This window comes from Salminus brasiliensis, chromosome 5, assembly GCF_030463535.1.
Source record: "Salminus brasiliensis chromosome 5, fSalBra1.hap2, whole genome shotgun sequence".
NCBI classification, from domain to species: Eukaryota; Metazoa; Chordata; class Actinopteri; order Characiformes; family Bryconidae; genus Salminus; species Salminus brasiliensis.
Genome location: NC_132882.1, coordinates 20,722,377 through 20,736,642, shown reverse-complemented (window position 1 = coordinate 20,736,642; position 14,266 = coordinate 20,722,377). Strand labels below are relative to the sequence as shown.

Sequence of the window (14,266 nt, the reverse complement as noted above, 5' to 3'; positions counted from 1 at the left end):
TCTCTCTCTATCTCTCTCTCTTAAATATAACTTGTGCTTTTTAGTGTACAGTTCAGTTGTTTATCTGGATTCTGCTGACTTTAGTACACAAACTTTTTCCCAAGCCATCTTTTTTCTGTAGTTTTGTTTTCCACTTGGGATGTCATACGAAACAGCAGACTCTCAGCTGTGCTCTGCCAAAGCCCAGCCTTACCACTACTAAACATGTGCTCCCTGCCACAAGGCGCATTGCAACATGTTACAGAAGCGGCTCATTTAATTATGTAGTCATAGCCAGTTAGGACAGAGTGATTTACAGTCTCAGTTACAGTCTCAAGCTTTTGGCCAAATTTATTTCCCATCAGTAAAAATGTCTGTAGAGAAATATAAAAATACGCTCACATGTTGTCTTTTGATGTAAGTACTGTTCTGTATTTCTGTGTTATGTACAACGTTGAACACCTTTGGCCAAATTATATACACGATATGTCCAAATGTTTGTGGAGACCCTTTATAACGAATGCATTTAGCTTCAGTTTCTGTAAAGACTTCTTGCCAATAGAATAGGACTATAGAAACAAGAACCTATTAGCATCATGCCTAAAGCCAGATGTGGACTAAAGGGGTATAAAGAAAACTGTGTTCTCTGGAATGATGCTGGAAGTTGGGGATGAGGTGGGGATGTGATCATCCAGCATCCTGACCTCGCAAACGCTCTTGTCGCTAAATGCAATCCAATTTTTACTGCAATGTTCCAAAATCAGTAAACAGAATGCCCTCTCTAGGTTGTAGATGCAATTACAATTCTACAACAAAAGCAGGATAAACACTTTTTAATACCTTTAATTTAAGAAGAAACAATGAATGAGAAGGTATCCCAATACCCAATACTACTCCCAATACAATATTATCACCATTTCTTAAGAACAGTCCACACTGTGGAAACTGCAAGCTGTGTCCTCATTGCCATTACCATACCTTGTGGCCATGGATTTTTGAAGATTTGGTGATTGGTTTGAAGATATTTAGACAGTTGCTTTGAGAAGTTTATGACTGTTAGCGAAATTACAATGGGTGACCTGCCTCAAAATCTGACCTTGAGCAAAATGTGAGCCTTTGCTTTGCTTAAATATTTTTATATTATGAAAGAGAGAGTTATTGAGCATTATGATTTTCTGAAAATAATGTGTTTTATGTTTGATTAGCTACAGAGGCTGTATTTACTACATATCAGTGAGAAAATGCCTGGGGTCATGGGTGCCAAAACCATAGCAGTATAAAACCATGGCTGTATAAAGATGCACTCATGTCAACCATGTGTTGTGTACTATGTGTTGTACTGTACTGGATTCCTTCTTAACTAATTTGCCAGTTGCTCTGCAACATAAAGGTCAGCCACGCACAAAAGAAATTCCACACATGGAAACACACACACACACACACACACAATAATTTATCTTGGAGTAGATAAAGGTGACAGCTAATGTAATGAGTGATAAGCTACTCAAGTCTTATCATGCTGTATTAAACTTCAGTAACTTAATGTCAGCACACTCAAGACCTCTTAATGAACAGTGTTAATTACAATTTACCAGAAAGAAATACATGTTATTTACATTTTTGATGAAGTCATTTTGAATGAAACTGAATGCTTGTATGTCAAGTATGCATGTATGCAGTGGTTGGTGTGGCGCAACAGATAACACCACTACCTGTCACTTAGTTACAACACCATGTGGGAGACTAGGGTTTTTCAGTAATGTCTGTGCAGATTACCTTTCCACAGATGGAAAAGAATTAAGTGTACGTTCAGTATATTAAATAAGGACACCTGACTAAGCTATCTATAACTCATGTACCACCACTGTTGCCCCACTCATCCCATATAGATGCCTCAGTACTGCAGTGAAAGACGGATTTCCAAAACACAAATAGTCCAACGCAGTTACCGGGGTTTTTATAATATGACAAATGACAAATATAATGTATTAAAAACAACCAGACTTCTATATTTCATAAAATAATAATAATAATAAAATATTAGGTACAAAACTGCTTTGTAAATTGTGACTCACTCAAAAGTAACAGTGATTTTCCTTATTTTCTTATGACTGAATTTCTGTCATAAAACATCTGTCTGGAAACAGAAATGTGCCATCACTGCGCTGGAAAACCAGAGAAATGAACAGCTTAGCTTTCAGGTCCTCTGTAAGATTTTCCGAGCTGTTTTAATGCGAGGTGTCTTCCCAAGTTGTGTGGACCAGTAGCTCCTCCCCATGGGCGTGTTCAACATGCCTCCCACAGCAGAACAAACGCGATGTCTGTGAATAATTCATAAGCAGTCCGGCCAATCTGCGCCGGTATGTAAATGAGGCGGGTATAAAACCCTGGGTCTGGCGCAGCAAGTCGTTCTGGAGAAGTTGTGAGAGCTGAAGTCAGACTGCTGGAGTTTGAATGTGTGTGTTTTGTCCAGATTAACCTGCACTCTCCACACAGACAGCCCTGAGTTTAGACAGAAGGACGAAAAGGAGAGAAAAGGGATATAAGCTGTTGGTCAGTAGCTTCAGTGCAGCTGGTGTCCAGTTGAGTTGGGAATAGAGGGCCATCATCTCGCAGCAGGTAAAGCAGCGCTGTCGATTCTCTTCCTCCTCGCCGTCTCTTTCGTCCATCGCCATGTCACCGGGTGATGTCTCGGAGCAGAGTCGGAGGTTTTGTGTGTTATCCTGGGAGCAGGTGCAGCGTTTGGACTCTATCATTGGCGAGACGGTTCCTATTCACGGACGAGGAAACTTCCCGACGCTTTCTGTCCAGCCTCGACAAATCGTTCAGGTCAGTTAACAAACGCCTGAGAACCGTCAGCCAGTCAAGTTAGCCAAAGCCTCTGGTAGTGTCGACAGTACCTCTTTTTATTAGTCCTTTAGTGTAAAATGTATTTTTAAACTAATTTAAATTAGATGTGATTATTCCTTTAAACTGTATTCCACTCTTAAAAGGGGTCTTCCAGGGTCCCCTAGTACAGGCACACATTTCGATGCTTAAATTGCCTGGTTAAAGCGTTAATTGTCAGGTTTAGAGCTAAATAGTGCTGCACTCCAACCCTCAGTCACCATCCATGCCATAAAACAAGCACCATTGGTTCTCTGAAGAACCTTTCCCCCAATGGACTTGAGATGTGGCCGTAACCCCTTTTAAAGAATCTTCACACATGATGTAAAACCTTTCTAGAAGCTAAACCACTAAAGCCATCCAGACAAATGCAAGCACTTTTATTACACAGGCTTTTTTTGGGTGTAACTTTTTAAAACTGATTGACATTTTTTTTTTAACTATAATTCTTAAGTAAAGGCAGTGGTTCTGTTTGCAACCATGACTACTCAAACAACCATTTGGGTGCTAAAACTGTACCCACTGTAGATGTTTCCATAAAGAACCTTTTTTTAATGGTCCTATATAGCACCAAAAGAGCTCCCCTATCATTAAGAGTCTGTATAAAACCCTTTTTTCTTAGACTATACTCTTCTTAACCCGTATTGTCCCCTCATCTACAGGCCCATAGTCTGAACTCTTTAAATAGCACCCAGACAAGCAAATCATAAAAATGCCTGATCTCCAGAGTCCACCAAAGTTGGGCTGTAGCCAGTCTGCAGTCACAGAACAAAAAAAAGACTGTGAAGGCAGTTTGCCTGTTCATGTTTCTTGGAGAAGGTCTAAGATAAGCAAAACATTTTTAGCCTTTGGCCCTTCAGTCCGTGGACAGAGAATGTGCCATGCTTAGCTAATTTAAGTGCTATGTTAATGACTCAGACAGGCTTGCAACTGCTACACTGGTCTTGGCCTCTGGGCCTTTAGCTCTGGCATGCTTCCCTGAAGTTCCCTTTCAACCAGCACCCTAAGACCCTCTGTAACTTTATCATGGTGAGCAGGATTTCTCTTTCCAGCAATCTTCCTGAATCTAGTAAAGACATCCATACTTCGTGGATAAGCAAATGACCTCCAAAATGGATCCAAATAGTTTCATGCACTAAGGATCACCTGATTACCAGCTCTCTTTTGGCTCCTTCTCAGCCTAGAACACGAAACATGAAACTCAAGAGATTTCTTTTGCTCTCCACACGGTGCTCTGTTTTTGTTTCATCCCTAAAAGCTAAAAGATCAACTCTAAATTGCCTGTTCGCCCCTCTGTCATTTCCCCTATTTGCTCTATTCAAGTACGATTACTGGTATTGATGCCATATGAAGTTACTATGGGATACTTTCAAATAGTACTCATCAGAAGCAGTTGCTTCTCAGGTTAGTGCTGTTGTGCACTATGTTAGACAGCACCAACAGCAGCAGCTGATCATTGCTTTGGGAGAGTTGGGAGATAAAATTAGAATTATAGAAATTAGTTGTTTTTAATGTATTAAATGTACTTAATAAATTAGGCTTAGAAATGAACAGCCATTTGTTTCATTTTCTGTTGTTTTTTTACGTTTGCAAGCACAGGGTGAGTTACAGATATCAGATCATCTAATCTTTAAAATCATCTAGAGTAAGTAAAGGTTCAAGTTGCGTTCAAGTTCAACAGTTAAGAAATGATTACATTATATATATATATATATATATATATATATATATTTTTTTTTTTATAATTTTTGTTTTATCCAATTATCATTTTGTGGTGAAATTCTGAACTGTACTAGACTTTCACACTGAGACTGAGATTGGAAGCCTATGATAAGAAATGACGTATGTGAATACGGAAGCGCCTGTTTCACAGCTCTGGTAGTTTCCTCTTGTCAAGTGTAAAGTAAATGTTGACAGGTAGGAGGTGAGACATCAGCAAGGTATCAGACTCAGTTTCTCTAATTTCTATTTGTTTGGGAGAAGTTTTGAACATATAGCAACATATTTTTTTACTTTACTGTTATTTGTTTGGCTTTATTTTAAATAATGCAAAGCTTAGATGAACGCAATAAAGCACTGCTTAGAGCTTTATTTTTACAAACCGTAGGTAAATAAATGTCACTTAGAGTGGTTTGTTGTTAAATGTGCCATTCCAGAGAAACGTTACAAAGTCAGAATTGTTCACAGTGCTGGTGATAAAAACCAGACATGCACAAACAATACTGCTTTTACAAGATACTGCACAGGAAGCTTTTAGAAAGGAATGGTTATGAATATATTATTAATCTTATTATATATTATATATATTTATAATCTAAAATCTAATGGAGGGTTACATACAGGCAAGGCAAAATAGTCCCCAATTTTACCATTATTACATATAAATATTATTACAATATTATTTTTATTACACAAAACCCAAATGACATATAAATGTTTGCAGGTTGGATAATTACTACAGTTAGTGTTGCACCAATACTGCATCACTATCGGCACCGATACTGGCAGTATCGGAATTGGCAATAGAGAGCACCAATATCATGAAGCTTACTGATGCCCTTTTTTACATACATTTATCATATCGGAAAGGAAAAAGTGGTATCAGTGCATCCCTAACTATAGTTACTATAATTGTGTTAACAGATTCGCAGTTCTATCAGCATTATTTTATCAAGCCTCTTTACCAGTCAGTAAGTTAGTAAGACCAACACTGGTGACAACACAATGTGACAAGTACTGTACAAGTACAAATACAATGTAAAGAACTGTTGTAAAGTCTGAGGAACCTAACACACTAATAACCATTTAGAGAACTGTGAATACTGCCAAATTTGCAAACTTAACTAGGATGGTGTACTGAATTAGAGGGTTATATTACAAACAGTGTAATTAGTCTGGTTTAATTAAATGAAGTGCAGCACATGTTGAATAAAAATCACTGTACTCAGAATGCGAGTATCTCAATAGCAGTTTTTAACAATATGTCGCCACGGATGTATTAGTCCATGATTACATGTATTGTGATAAATATTGTGTATCGTGAAAATGTCTTTAAATATCATGATATAGTATTTTTACCATATCTCCCAGCCTGAACATGTACACTATTTCCAGAGAAAAGCATCGCTGTTGGCTGAAATGAAAGTGAAATCTTTCCCAGGTATTAATACTGTCAGATGCCGTAAGGCCAAAAAGGATGACGTAATAGCATTTGTAATATTTGCAGATCCCCAAGCACTTACTGCCAATAAAACACTATGGCTTCACGCTTAACATGTATTCCACAGCCATGGCCTGACCTGATATGTATAAATAGCAGGCTAATGATCTGACTGACTGGAGTTAGTGTTTGTTTTTTTATCTGGCTGATGCTAATCTGACAGGGCTGAGACCTGTTACGTAGGCTAATGTATCATTAATGTTTCATTGATGCCGCTTTCAAGGCACAAATGGTCTTGTGTTGTTGTTACAATGCCAGATCATAATGTACACTCATGCAGTGCTCTAGTAGGCATATTCAGTATGTTAAGCATTTCTGTCTAGATATAAAATCTGCTAATCTAAAGGCCTTGCTTATTTGCATACGTTATCACCCATAAGTAGAATAAAATCATGGCAGTGACAGTCTTTTCTATATTTGTAGTCTATTCACAAGCTGACAATTTAAACAGTACTAATTACACTCTCTGCAAAAGAAAAGTGCAGTTGGTCAGTGTTTTTGAGCACTGATGATAACCACAATATGCTCAGAAATATATAGTATGTATCACAATAACAACATTTATCACGGTACGATAAGATATTGTCACATTGCCCATCCCTATAAGACACACATTCTGTCTGCTCGTTTTCATCCTACCACAGCTTCAGTCTTCTTAAACTTAGTCAGGTTGTCAAACAGCTAACGTTGCACTTTAGAACACGGCGTCAGTCAGGGCAGTAGGACCACAGCAATGTGCTGCTGCCCTGTAATCTTTGTCCTGTTGGCTCTGAGTGCCTGCTCAGTGTGTGGAACGGAATTCAGGCTGCCTGGGATGATCTTAATTCCTGTTGATCATAGACAGGGTTACTCCATATTAACCCTTGAGCCTCTAACTCAGTATATCCAGCGTTTAAGCCTTCTCTAATCAGAGGTTCCTGTTCAAGGAGACTTTTTAAGTTGAGTTCTTCATTTCAACTGATCATGGGTACATGGGTACTGATGGGAACAGTGGCCAATCGTTTTGATAGTTTCATGTTGGTTACTGAAGGAATTCTGGGAAATGTTTAATTTCTTTTAAAGGTAAACTGAAAATGCTGATTTTACCATTCTTAGTGAGTATGTTTGTATATGTAGTTTATTTGTACAGGGAAAGGTTTATCTGTAGGCTAACATGAGAACATAGTGAAATTTGCTCAACAACGCATGCCATTTTTTATCTGACATTAACTGAATCTAGCAGCAGTTCTTTACATTACATCAACATTCCATGATAAATGGACCAATAGAAATGCTCCAAAATGACTTTGGTTTTGAAGAAGTGATATATGAATGAGAGCAAGCTTGCTAAACAAGCTAGACAAATTCGTACTAGGGCTACTGTTTTTATTAAATTACAGTTTTACTTCTTAATACTTTTTTTTTTTTTTGTCTCTTTAGGTTGTGCGAGCACGGCTGGAGGAGCGAGGAGTCACTGTACGGGATGTGAGGTTGAACGGCTCTGCAGCCAGTCATGTTCTGCACCAGGACACAGGACTTGGCTACAAGGACTTGGACCTGATCTTTGGAGTGTCACTGTCCGATGATCAGGCCTTTCGCTTGGTTAAGGACGTGGTTCTGGACAGTCTCCTTGACTTCCTTCCTGAGGGGGTCAGTAAGGAGCGGATCACAGCACTTACCCTGAAAGAGGCCTACGTGCAGAAGTTGGTGAAGGTTTGCAACGACACCGACCGCTGGAGCCTCATCTCCCTTTCCAACAACACCGGCAAGAACGTGGAGCTTAAGTTTGTGGACTCTCTGAGGCGGCAGTTCGAGTTCAGCGTGGACTCTTTTCAGATAGGCTTGGACTCGCTGCTGCTCTTTGACCGCTGTTCGGAGACGCCAATGTCTGAGAGCTTCCACCCCACTGTGCTGGGGGAGAGCGTTTACGGGGACTTTGAGGAGGCTCACAGCCACCTGCGAGACAAAATTATCGCTACTCGCAACCCTGAGGAGATCCGGGGCGGCGGCCTCTTGAAGTACTGTCACCTTCTGGTTCGAGGTTTCCAGCCTAGGTCAGAGGTCGAGATGAAATCGCTCCAGCGCTACATGTGCTCAAGGTTTTTCATTGACTTTCCTGACATCAGCGAGCAGCAGAGGAAGCTGGAGGCCTACCTGCAGAACCACTTTGCTGGCATGGAGCACAAGCGCTATGACTGCCTAGTTAGACTGTACCATGTGGTCAACGAGAGTACGGTGTGTCTGATGGGACACGAGAGGCGGCAGACGTTAAATCTCATCTCCATGCTGGCGTTGCGGGTGCTGGCCGAGCAGAACGTCATCCCCACTGTTACCAACGTCACGTGCTACTACCAGCCCGCCCCTTACGTACGGGATATTAACTTCAATAACTACTACATAGCTCATGTGCAGCCGCTGATCCACACTTGCAATAACTCCTACCAGACTTGGCTGCCCTGCAACTGACCCACAAAACCTGCACACAAAAGAGATAACCCTTGTGTGTGTGTGTATATCCCACCCACGTTTCCCGGGGGGTGATATGCGAGCACAATGAAAAGCTCAGTTGTTTTGGTTTCTACAATGAAAGAGAGATTAAAGCAATGGAAAACTAAACGGAAAACAAGTGACTTTGAAGTGGACTAATCATTTACTGCTGTATGTCTGATATGAGCCAATTCTAATGCATATTCTATTGCATTTTCAGAATTTTTTCTGACTGGATGTGGGACATTTGGTCTTCAAATGTAGCAATTATAATGGCTTGGATTTGCAGCATTTTTCTCTTATACTATGGGAGTTTCAAGGAGGAGGCTGCATTTTTGAGGCAGCAAGTTTAGATATATATGAATTTTTCCTTTTGCCTGACTGTGGTGTCAATCAACCTCTGTTTTTCTCTTGCCGTTGTTTAAGGACCAAAAACATTTTATTTTTGTTAAGAAGGGAATGTTTATTGTTATTCCAAGTGCCTGAAACAAAGCCGATGTACGGAAAAGTGAACTTTTTTGCTCTCAAGATTTTCTGTCTCCTGCATTTAAATGTAAATCTTTATTTTTCAGGGATGGAGGCATGTATTTTCATGTAATTAAAAAAAGAAAAAACACCCTAAACTCAATCTGAAGTGTTCTGTTTGGTTCTTTTAACATAATTACTTGAGAGATGTTCGACCGTCTCTAAACACATGCATATGGGGAAACCTCTTCAGCATCTGTAACTTTTCACCAACAACAAATCCACTTGGTGAACTGTGACGCAGTTACGGTCTGCACTCTGTAGCTAAAGCATTGGATCCGTTACAGGACCAGGACATGACCCATAAGGATCCTTTCAAAAGCACAATGGCTTCTCTTTCTTGTGTCACACTAAAGTCACTGACAAAAGCCTTTTTGTTCTGGCACCCATGTTGGCACTGGAATCAAAATCCTGTTTCTTTCAGATTGATGCCATTCTTACTTAATGTCATTGAAGTCATTAGCAAAGCGCTTCAAGAGGACTGATTGGCTGAACCTGCCAATGTTAGGGCTTATTATGTTTGAAAAGACTTTAGCCAAGGTGCCATATTGGTCATGATACTAGTAAATATATTTAGACACACAAGCCTGAATGCCTAATGTTTCAATAGAAGTTGAATTGAATAGAGTTTCAGATTACAGGTATTTAGGTGACAGGTGTCACATACACACCAATACACCTACATATACAGCTACATATGAAACACATAGGTAACAGGTGTATAGACTTACACACACACACACACACACACACATATATATATATATTCTGTTTATTATTATTTTTCTTTGGCGTTTGACATCATATCTGTTGTGTCTTCATTGTCTGCAAAAAAGCATCAGGAAGCTACTTGGATATCCAGGTCTCATTTCAGTGAGAAGATATGTTTGGCATTTATTTTAAGACACACCTTTGTACATTCTAAGAATTGAAATCAGTTTACTGATCAGGGCAGAGCTAAAAATCAGTGCTAACATCTTTAAAGTAAAAAAAATCTTTGGTAATCTCCTCTTTGGTATTTGCCCCTATTGCCATCAGAGATTCTATCTGAAATATATATAAAATATATCTACAATATCAGTTTAGCCAATTTAACAGAAATATTCTTGGTGAATTAGGGTTTTCTTTTCTTTTCTGCATTAAACGCAGAAAAGCAGGTGTAAACACCCCCAAGACACACTGGGATGGGTCTACGATCGGATCACTCAAACAACATTCGGAGGAGGTCAGAGACTGATCTCACGCACATTTAAGACAGATCGGTTTCTGCCAGGCAAGTTGAAGAAAAGTATATGGAGAAAAAGTAATATGAGTAATTACTGTGGATTTTGGCTTCTCTCCCCCTTCTTTATGTGTGCCGGCTTGCGCTTGTGTGTATTTACCCGTAGGTGAGAGCAGCATGACAGAGTTTGTTCTCTTGTCGTTTCAGTAGTGCGTCACATTTTCTGACAGAGCTGTTGTGAAAATGCAAGAGTCACCTACCATGTTGTAGAACCCCTATCATTCCATTAAACTGTTCAGTCTCTCACAGCAAGGCAATAATGATAAGAAACATGCTGTTTACATGAAGTACAATAGAGTAAAGTATGTGTGTGCTCTTTTTGCAGGTAAGTAAAATTGGATCAAATCTGGTTCTTCCGGAGACACATTTTAATGACAGGTGTAAACAGGATCCGGGCAAAGTAGATTCAGATACTTTCAGGTTAAAAAGCGCATGATGATGCCAGATGTAAACATTGCCCTATGTGTCGCATTCAAGTGGTAAATGTTTCTTTTTTTAGTGTCCTCTAGAATGAAGTGTTAGTAGCATCTGGTAGCTGAAAACAAGCAAAAAGTAATTCAGCTTCTTTGTAGACATGGGTATATTCTAGTCTAAAAGGACGCTGTGCACTATTTGTGTATCTGAACAGTGGGAGCAGACATGGAACCTCTCCAAACATGCAGAATTAAATAATACTTTACAGACTCTGGTCCTCTGTTTTGCAGTGATCTTGATGTTGGCTACAAGCTGAATGTAGACTCAGACAACAGAAAACAAATTGGAACACGCAGCAACAGAATGTCAAACATAAGGTTCTAGTCTGAATTCAGTGAAATGACCCCATAATGATGGGTCCCGTGTACCAACTAAACTATTATGAGAGTGTTTGGCAGAGCAATGTGCTGCGAAAACAAGTATAAGTATACTGTTCCTGTACAGATCAGACTTTTTAGGTTTGTTCAAATGACTGTTTACATCTTATAAGCAAATTTAGATATCTGGGAGAAATTGAAGAAGATTGCCTTAAGAAAGACTGTGATTTACCTGTTCATGCACCCTTTTTGAACAAGTTCATTTGACATTATGAGATGTATTCCTGCGCTTCATTCAGAACTCGGCTGACTGGTTTTCTAATGCCTGCAGTGACCTGGGTAGAGCGGACTGTTCCAGCATGCCACATGGGTTTGGTATGGTTCTGGAGATCTGCAGTGAATGGACACTGCAGTTCTGAGAAGGTATCCTTTTTTAAAATAACTCAAGGTTAAGTCAAATCAAACGTTTTCATGATTTTAACCCTTGGGTTGTATCGGTTATGTTTAACAGCAGAAAAAAACTACATTTTTTCAGCTTGAACTTTGATGATGAATTTGATGAGTGACTCAACATTAGAAAAAGTAAAACATCGCCTTTCATGTTCATACTTTCATGAAAGCTCTGCACCATCAGGGTCAATACACAATGTTGGTGGACACACCTGATATGCGCACCCATTACTGACACAGATGTGCAAATGCACACACACAGCTTGTCCAGTCCCTGTAGAGAGGTACTGCCAATAGAGGGCTCTCTGGAACAGATACATATGCACCTATTGACCTTGGGGATGAGATGGGGTGGTGATCATCCAACATCTTGACCTCACTGCTGCTTTTGTCACTGAATGCAATCAAATCCTCACAAAAATGCTCCAAAATCTAGTAGAAAATGTAGAGACAGTGACTCCAACAAATCCAGAAAAACCTATTTTTGTTCAATTAATTAATGAACATGTGTCCCAATACTATCTATATAGTGTAGGCTGGACAAGGGGAGTATACAGAATGTTAAGACACATCATTAGATGGAAAAGCTCTAGAAACTAAAGTACATATTTAGTGAAGCTCAATAAAAAAGTATATTTAATATTAAAGTTTGACATTAAAATTTTAAGACATCTAAAGGAGCACAAAGTCTGCTGTGAAATTAATGTGCTGTTTTTTTTTGTGTTTATGTTTTTCAGCAGTTCTAAAGTATAACTGAGACTAAATATGACAAGGGTGTCCTAATTCTGAAGCAATAAACTATTATCGGCTGGTGATAGAAATGAATAGCTTCATTTATGAGATGTTGACTTTGGACTGTTCTTTATCATCATGAACGCTTGTGAATGATTCTAAGTGCTGTAAAGCACATGAAGGTTCTACATACATAGAGAACTAATGGTGGATGTGTCAGAGGAGAGTATGTGTCATATCTATAAATTAACAGTACTTTATTTTCGTCCCACAGTTTAAGGCTGCCTATTTGAGGGGTGAGAGGGCAGCAGCTGCAGTGGCTGAGAGTCTGGAGAGCACTTGGCCGCATATTCCCTGGTGTCAAGCCTTACATTATTAGATAAGCTCTAAATATACTCCCCCAGTTAGGAGGCTCACAAGGATCAGAGTACTTTACTAACGCCTCCATTTCAACTCGCGTTCTTGTCAATGACACAATTCTTCGTCCAGGTCTTTTAGACGTTTCTGTGCTACTGGCCCGGGGAGCTGCCAGGGATTTTGGGCCCCACAAAAAGATATTGCACTGGGCCCCACAACTTAAAGAATTCTGCCAAAATACTCACTTAATACATTTCTTAGGCCCCCTGTCAGTCACAGACCCTTAAAATTCCCCCCAAACAGTTCCCCTGCTACTGGCACATGTTTGGACATGTTCATACATGTTTGGATGTGAATGAGGCATGTTTCAAACAAATGTCCCATGAATTTATTTATAATACAAGCTTAATTGTATCTCAACTTTGCTTATATATGTGAGGTATAAGAGGGTTTATTATAATCCAAAAATAGTTTTGGCACATTTAAATAGACAATTTAAATCAACACATTTTTTGGCTGAAGTAATGATTTGCTTCTCTATGTGTTCTGCTGTTTGAGTCATGCAAAGTGTGTGCTGTTTCCTCAGAGGTGTTCTTGTCCTAATCTAGAGTGTTCACTGAACCCATCATTCAGCTTTACACATGCAGACGCAAAATTGTCATTGTTTGGACAAAATCTCTTGTTTCCAACAAGAGAGTTAAAAAAAAACTAATAAAAATACATTTTTAAACTAGCAGTTAATGTAATGTTTTTTTTTTCAGAGTGAATCTGAATCATTTCTAATGGTCCATTCATTATTAATGTATTTTGAAGAACAGTTGGCATTCTCAAACTACTCTCCTCCACATAAGCCAATGTTATCAGTTACCAAACACCACCCAGTGTATCTAATCAGTCTGTCATTAAATGAATCGGGTGAGCTGCTGGTGCAAGTGAACAAATCCTTAGAGCGACTGGAGTTCACAGAGATGTCAGCAACCAAACCTGTGTTCTTCTAACCAACATGTTAATAACTTTACTGAAAACAATACATGTATTCTAATGTTGTATAATATTTTACCTCTGAGGAGGTCTTATACTTTTATGTTTGGCTAAGATTATTATTGGACTTTTTGATATATTACAACAGAAACTCAAAGCCATTGTCTGTATGTGTATTTGACCTTTGGAGAAGAGTCTGGCCTAAACCTGTTTATGTTCATCCTTTCCATTAACAGATCCTTAAAGCAGTCTTTCAGTACGCTCGTCTAATTGAAAACATTCAAGTTAAAATAGATTTTAATTGAAATAATTTGTGTTGGAGATTCCCAGCAGAAATCTCCAGCCCCGGGCTCACATAGTGTGTCAGGAGGAGCGAATGATAACCTAAGAACACGTTCCAGGTTGTGAATACGTGTGTAAAAGCATATTTTTTGTGAATTAGGGTAAGTTTTTATAGGAATTGGGTTTTATTTTGAAGCCCAGTAATGAAGGGTTTAGGAAGGCCAGCATCTGAATGTCTGACTGCATCTCAATACTTTACTGAAACATATTTCCTAGATTCTCCCCCAAGTAATTTTTTAAAGCATTTTTATTGGT

At 39.1% G+C, this 14,266-nt stretch overlaps 1 protein-coding gene across 1 annotated transcript; it reads left to right on the top strand.

The window, feature by feature from the left end:
• The first annotated feature begins 2,360 nt into the window (after positions 1-2,360).
• tent5ba (terminal nucleotidyltransferase 5ba) lies at positions 2,361-9,174 on the top strand. Its single transcript, XM_072678825.1, has 2 exons — positions 2,361-2,808; positions 7,505-9,174. The coding sequence occupies exons 1-2, from the start codon at positions 2,653-2,655 to the stop codon at positions 8,528-8,530; spliced, it is 1,182 nt and encodes a 393-aa protein (XP_072534926.1). The 5' UTR covers positions 2,361-2,652; the 3' UTR covers positions 8,531-9,174.
• The last annotated feature ends 5,092 nt before the right edge of the window (positions 9,175-14,266 follow it).